Here is a 7,718-nt window from a genome sequence, read left to right as displayed (position 1 = left end):
TTTTAATTAACTTTTTATTTTGCCTTCTTTGTTTGTATCCCTGTCCCTCCCCTCTTCACCCCATTTATTTTTAAAACTTTTAATTTTTTAGGAGGTACCAGGGACTGAACCCAGGACTTCATACATGGGAAGCAGGTAGTCAACTATTTATTATTATTTTTTTAAAGATTTATTTTTATTTATTTAATTCTCCTCTCCTCCCCCGGTTGTCTGTTTTCTGTGTCTTTTTGCTGCGTCTTGCTTCTTTGTCCGCTTCTTTTGTCGTCAGCGGCACGGGAAGTGTGGGCAGCGCCATTCCTCGGCAGGCTGCTCCCTCCTTCGCACTGGGCGGCTCTCCTTATGGGTGCACTCCTTGCGCGTGGGGCTCCCCTACGTGGGGGACACCCCTGTGTGGCACGGCACTCCTTGCGCGCATCAGCACTGCGCATGGGCCAGCTCCACACGGGTCAAGGAGGCCCGGGGCTTGAACCGCGGGCCTCCCATGTGGTAGACAGACCCCCTAACCACTGGGCCAAAGTCCGTTTCCCGGTAGTCAACTATTGAGCCACATCTGCTCCCCTTCCAAATCTTCTTTAGTCTTTCCCCAACTCAGCAATCCCCTCAGCCCTTGCCTCTAGGAATCTCCTGGTCCCACCCCTCCCCTTTGTGCCCAGACTAGTATTTGAGAGACTCTCTACTTCCTGCCCCATCCCAGGATTGGGCCTTGGGGTTTGGAAGATTCAGGTTATTAATCAACACAAATTCCAGTGAGAGGATGAAGTGTGGAGCCTCTGGACCTGCCTGGATTTCTACCTGTGCCGTCCTGCTCTTGCTGCTTCTGGATGGATGCTGCTTCTTGTGGGACATGGCCACTTGAGTGGACAGGGCCCTGCTGTTACCCTCCTTGCTCTGGTGTGAGGCTCAGAGAGGCCTGGTATGGGGCAGTACAGTCCACTTCCTCCCATGGGGTCAGAAAAGCAATATCCTGGGACAGGCAGGAAGCCTTGGAAGATGTGGGATCTGGGTTTTTTTTCTCTTTATTTTTAAAGAAACTTTAAATTACATAAATGTAAATTAGCTAGGAACCTAGAGTGGTGGAGAAGACAGAATTTGATCCATTAGCACATGGCGAAGATGAGAGATAGGAAGAAAACATAAATGATTCAAATTTTTGAGTTCAGTGCTTGAGAATACTAATCACACACACAAGCAAAGAATACAGACTAGGGGCTAGGGGCTGGGGGTTTGGGGGCAGAGATGGAAAAAAGGAGCTGGGATAGCATTATGCTATTCTTTTCCCTTTCAAATTTTCTGGCATACTATATCTCCTGAGAGGTGGACACATTTTCATCCTATTCAACCTTTGATAAGGCATTTTCTCATCTTGCAGGGAAATTAGAGGTGGTAGAAGCAATATATCCATTTATTTCTAAAGAAATAATGTAAAACAATTTCAGCCAACTAAATGAGATGAACAAATTATGACCCAAAGAGTTCTGAAGTTTCTTCCAATTAGAATTAAATTAAATTCAGTTTAGATCACCTGCCATTTATTGAGCATTTGCCACATGTAACAGTAACTAAATAGAGTGGTAGCAACAGTGATGTAGGTGGTCACTGAATCTGTAGTTACTTATTTTCATTTGCGGCTCCTTGACCTGCTGTTATCCTCTTCAGAGCAGACTTCATTTCCTGGTTTCTCAGTGTATAGATGAGGGGGTTTAGTAAAGGGGTGACAACTGTGTAAAACACAGCCACTGCCCCATCCAGGGGGCTTTTGGAGCCAGCCCGAAGGTAGATGAAAATACAGGGGACATAGTAGACTGTGACCACAGTTAGGTGGGAACCACAGGTGGAGAAGGCCCGGCGCCGCCCATCAGCAGTGCGTATCTTCAGGATGGCATGGACTATATTGGCATAGGAGAGGAGAATTAACATGAAGCAGCTGGCAGCCACCACTCCAATGTCCACAAAGGTCACAAGTTCGTTGACCATTGTGTCAGCACAGGCCAGTCTCAACACTGGGGGGATGTCGCAGAAAAAATAATCTACCTGGTTGGGTCCACAGTAGGGCAGGTGGAATGTCAAGGTGGCCTCGATAGACCCATGGATGGAGCCAGCCACCCATGCTCCAACCACAAGGATTGTGCATAACCTCCCATTCATGAGCACAGGGTAGCGCAGGGGCTGGCATATTGCCAGGTACCTGTCATAGGCCATCAGGGTGTAGAGGAAGCACTGGGTGCAGCCAAGGAAGTGGAAGGCATATAGCTGAGCCACACAACCACCAAATGAGATAGCCTTGCTGGCAGAAGTGAAGTTAATAATAACGCGGGGAACGATTACAGAGGAGAGCCACATGTCCAGGAATGAGAGCACACCCAGAAGAATGTACATGGGGCGAGCATGAAGCTTCTGGTCAGCCCATACTGTGAGCAAAATGAGCAGATTTCCCAGCTGAGTCAGGATGTAAATAATGAAGAAGACCAAGAAGAGGAGAATCCTCAGATTTGGAGGGTAAGACAAGCCCAAGAGAATGAAGTCTGTCACCATGGTGTCCAGGGATGTGTTTTTGGTCTTTCCCATATCTTTCTGTAGCCTGATAAGAGGAATGGTGAAGTCACAAATGGGAAATACAGCGCAGTGTGGTGGCAAGAGAATGCCTTTGTTTGGTGACTAGAGCCTAGAAGGTAAGCAGAAGGCTTCTATATTTTAAGTAAAGAAAGCACTTGCCCTCAGTCATCTGGGTTTGCTTGGCAAGACAAGCCATCATAGACTGGTTAGTTTCTTAGATTTCCTAAAATGCTTATTCAAAGGGAAAACTACATACAAATGTTGGAAGCCAAGGAACAGTGTTGGGTCTGAATAATAGTGTATATACATATGATGAATTTTTGCCTCAAAGGGAAATCACAGAAAAGTGGTTTGGTGGTATGGAAGAGTGTGGAACAATTACTCTACTATTTTTGTCCTCTGACAATATCCTTCAAATGTCTCCTCCCAGGAGGAGCCTTTGATATCTGGACCCGGCATACCACTATAACCCTCTTTTCTTCAATTCCCCCAGAGTACCATGCACTGCTTCCTTCTGGTTCTAAGTGTTTCCTGATTTAGCTGGTTAACATCTCTTCATACTTCAGGATTCACTTTGGGTGTCACTTCCTTTGTGAAGAATTCTCCCCAAGAAGATAATCTTCTGGGAGACAAACATTTATATTATAAAAGGTGATTGCAGAACATTGTGGTAAGAGCTATTTGCTGAAATGCTTATTGGAAGATGGTTATTAAAAAAAGAGATTTTTCCTCACAGTAATGTTTTAGGTGTTTTTATATCTTGCTTCAACAAAACATCTTTATACTTAAGATATAATGAAAAAATTTGTAATAAGAGGTTGACATGTGGGCATTAACAGTTCTAACCATTGAAATACCATTGCAAAAATTTCCTTTAATAAACACCAGTCTCAAACATGTTTTATCTTTATTATTATTTAAAAGTAACAAGGGGAATAAACTATTAAAAATCAGTAATTATTGGGAAGTGGACATGGCTCAACTGATAGCATATCCACCTACCATATAGGTGGTCCAGGGTTTGATATCCAGGACCTCCTGACCTGTGTGGTGAGCTGGCCCATGCACAGTGCTGCCACATGCAAGGAACATCATCTATAAGGAGAGCCACCCTGCATGAAAATAGTGCAGCCCACCCAGGAGTGGCACTACACGCATGGAGAGCTGGTGCAGCAAGATGATGCAACAAAAAAGAGAGGCGCAGTTTTCCGGTGCCACCTGACAATGCAAGCGGATGCAGAAGAACACACAGTGAATGGACACAGAGAGCAGACAATGTGGGTGGGGATGGGGGGAAGGGGAGAGAAATAAATAAAATAAATCTTTTAAAAAATCAGTAATTATTAATAATCACTGAATGTATCCTGTTCTGTAGGGTCCTTAAAATATTAATTATGGAGTTTGCCCACAAAGAGAAGATTTCTTTTCAGAAGGAGAAGTACCTTAATATCTTTCATGGACAGTGGATGGATGGACAGTGCTTTTTTTGGCTAGAACAGAGAAAGATGGTAGTGTGAGAGCACGTATATGATTGATTCCAAATATGAATCAAATTTATTTTTATCAGTGAAAACAGACACATGCTTTAAATATGTTTCTATATTAGACAAATGGTGTTTCTAAGATTTTTAAAATGAAAATCAAGTTTTTATAAATCAAATTAAATTACAGTTATACTAAAACATAATTATTTGGAGAACTTCCAAAATGAATCTTCATGCTCCCCAGTTTGTCATTTCTTGCCAATCTGAGTTTTCCTGTGGCTGTGGTATATAAATCTGGTTTACTTTCCCAAGTGTCCTGCTGAGAGAAGGCTCATTCTTTATCCACTTCCCTCTTCTGGACATCCTGGCTAGCAGGACAGAGATACTAGTGGTAGTTACAAGTCTAAGGGAGAGATTCCTTTTCCAGAAAGAGGCAACAGAAGATGGTGGTTTTGATTTGGGGTGGTATACTGGGGTTGCAGAGGAAGGTAGACTGTGGGAGTTGGGTAGAAGAGAATTTCAGAAGGTGGAAACACTGTAGGGGCAGGGAAATTCTTTGTGTAAGGACTAAATCACTCAAAGGGAGAGAGTGGTTTGAGAGAAGAAAAATCTGGATATAGCCCAGAAGAAACCAAGAAATAGACAATTACTTGATGCTTCTCTATCATTTATATTGCTTTATCACCTCCCCAAAAATAGAGAAATTAAAAGGAATGTTAAACTTTTAAAATTCTTTTTCTTAATTCAAAGAAGAAAATTCCTAAAGCTGATGAAAGGTCAACTTAATTCAAAATTAACCTGCCTAACACATTAACACATTAATTCTGTGAGTAAATGGTCAAGTGAGGAAGAAAATAGGGAGAAGAGACAAACAAAAACTTTTTGACAGATTGCTGAAACTTTTGAAGTCTTGAAATTAAGCCTCTGTTTCTACTGTAAATTGACCTGGCTTTAGGGGTGTTTTCCTTTCTTGAACTCACATGGACACAACAGCAAAATCCTGGAAGAAGCTGGCCTTTTCTCAGGTGGGATAGTCCAGCAGATAAGGAAAGTGTCTTTCAGTGAATCCTGTTGATTTGTGGAGACAGATAACTGGGTCTCTGCTTTGGAATGGAATTAGACTTTTCCAAGTGATCAGCACATTGTCTCTTTTAGGATTTGTCAGAACCCTGCCATTAGAGGCTCTTTATAGAATATGACTTTTCTATTTATTGTCTTGAATTTTACATCAGTTATGTTATTAGCTAGGTCTCCTTTGATCCAATATTTAGAACACTGTCAAGAGATTTGAAGAAAGCTACTCACCTCTTGGGAGTTCTGCCCTGAGACATTTCCCCAATGAGAACTTATTCCCAAGATCCTCATTATTTTTTATTTTGACAGCAAGGAGGAATAATTTCTACATCTCTAGAAAGTGAGGTGTGGAGAACAACCTGCCATATTGGATGACCTCTACTTTCTGTGGTTCCTTTTCTTGAAGTGTTGTAGAGTCACACATTTACCCACATTATAGTAAGATGTAGATTGAAAATGTACTTACTTTTCCGTAATTGAGCTGCTCTTCCTTACATGTTCCCACCAATACTGAGAGGAAAAAATTCCCCAAATTTAGACCAGTTGAGGGAATTTAGTCTTTTAGTTTAAATGGTCTGGATACATGATTGTTCTTATGAGGGGAGGGGAAGAGGATGACTTCAAGTTGTTATAGTGTACCCTGGATTCTTGCTCTTTTCTCCTGGGGTATGGCAGGTCTGGGAGGCTGTAGCTTCTCCATGCCATACCTACAGAAACAGGTCACTATTGTTGGTGACATTTGGTTTTCCTACACTCCATAAGGCTCACACATTTCCCTGAGGCTTGAACTCAAGTTGGAGAAAACATGAAGTCTGGCATTTACCTCTTCAGACTGTTTCTCTCTCTTTTTTTCTTTACAATCTCCCCAGATTTGCAGGGGTGAGGTTTTCCTACCTTTACATAATTTTGTATGGAACCTTTGTTATATAAATTGTTCATCAAGCCTGGTTTGATGTATTACAGTGGAAGAAAAAGTAATGTAGAAATTTTTTTCTCTCTTGACAAATCCTGACTTTCAAGCTGGTTGTCTGGATTCAGATATGATAAACCCATTTTGGCCATCAGAAGCTGAATAGTAATTCTTTCCTTTTTATTTATTTCCACTGTAACACTGCCCACCTAATCTTCCTTCCTCTTCCGCACTCCAGGCATACTTATGCTTTAAGTGAATAGGGATAAAGTCCTAGTCACTTTATGTTGTGGGAAACTGGCTTGTTTCTTATTATAAATGTTACACCTGTTTAATGTAGCAGTTGTTAGATGTTGCAGTTGTTCCCTGTTATTGTAAATGATGTTGCAGTTCATGTTGCAGTTCAGATAGTAAACTGGCTGTTTGGTAGTTTTCCAATAAATGCGATGGGAAAACTAGGGTTGAGGTTCTCAGTTCCAGAAGCTGTGAGTCCCCTGGCCCCAGGTTTGTCTCCCCTCTTGTGTCTCTACCTTTATTTCTGTGTTGCCTTGCCTTTGAGCCAACCTATTGTGAGCTGAATGCTGCAAGTGGTGCCCAACGTGGGGCACAAAGGAAAGAAGGCTCGAAGGAAAGAAGGCTTGAGCAACTTTATACATCGCAAATCGCAATGTATAAAAACATTAGTTCTTTAGAGAGGTATACAGAAATGGGGATGCCTGGGGGAATATTTAGAATGGATATGTCAAACCCCAGGTTGTGGTATGAAATAAGATGTCACATTTTAATACTTGAACTAAATTTCAGGAGTCTCCAGGTGGCTCTTGTAAAATGTTCTTATCCCCACCTCCACCTCCTTGTGTGGTAAATCCAAGGAACCACGGGTTTACTCATTCTCAGAGTGCAGTAAGTATGCAAAGCTTCCTAGAAGAGAAAATGTGGGAATTTGTTCTTTCAGTGGAGAAGTACTGTGTTCTTTGGCCACCTGGTGTCACTGGTGGTCCAAAAGTTTATTTATTTTTCCTATCCCTTTCTGCCTCTGTAGCAGGAACAGGGCTCCTCCACTACCCAAATCATTGCCTCTTGGCATGCAGGTAAAAGATAGGAAAATTTTCTTTAAGCCCGCACAGCCTGGCTGTTACTGCCAAAGCTGATCAGTGATTTGACTCTTCTAACAGCACCACATTGTTTCTGGAAACTTACTTTTCCTCCACACTGAATCCAGGCCCAGACTGTCCTTTTTGTATCATTCAAGTTCCATTTACCTTTTCCATTCTACCATGACTGACATCTCTTTTGGGGGAACAAAGCCCTACCAGATAAAATTTTATATTATACTATACTGTATTTGATGGTTAGGCCAATGTGTCAACTTGGCTAGCTAATTGTGCCATTATTTGATCAAGAAAGCACTGGGCTAATTGTTATACACGGACATTTATGGGCTTTAGTCATCAGTGAGTTTACTGCATAGACGGCTAATTACATCTGCATCAACCAGGGAGATTGCTGTCAGCAATGAGTGATGTTTTATCCAATCAGTGAATGCCTTAAAAGGGGAAGTGATTTCAGCATTCTGAGAGAATTTCCCAGTTTGTCTCTGGACAGTCAGTGTTTCCCAGAAACTCATCAAGGACCTTCATTGGACTTTCATTGGAGCCCTGGTTCGCAACCTCCCTGTGGAACCTGGACTCGTGCAT

The 7,718-nt window shown here is 42.1% G+C and overlaps 1 protein-coding gene across 1 annotated transcript; it reads right to left on the bottom strand.

Annotated features, from left to right (window-relative positions):
- Positions 1 to 1,608: 1,608 nt before the first annotated feature.
- LOC101429980 (olfactory receptor 10G2-like) lies at positions 1,609 to 2,565 on the bottom strand. The gene has a single exon (XM_004482342.2). It carries the CDS (start codon positions 2,563 to 2,565, stop codon positions 1,609 to 1,611), a length of 957 nt encoding a protein of 318 aa, XP_004482399.2.
- Between the last annotated feature and the right edge of the window lie 5,153 nt (positions 2,566 to 7,718).

Source organism: Dasypus novemcinctus, chromosome 3 (assembly GCF_030445035.2).
Source record: "Dasypus novemcinctus isolate mDasNov1 chromosome 3, mDasNov1.1.hap2, whole genome shotgun sequence".
Taxonomy (NCBI): domain Eukaryota; kingdom Metazoa; phylum Chordata; class Mammalia; order Cingulata; family Dasypodidae; genus Dasypus; species Dasypus novemcinctus.
This window is presented reverse-complemented; position numbering and strand designations above follow the sequence as displayed.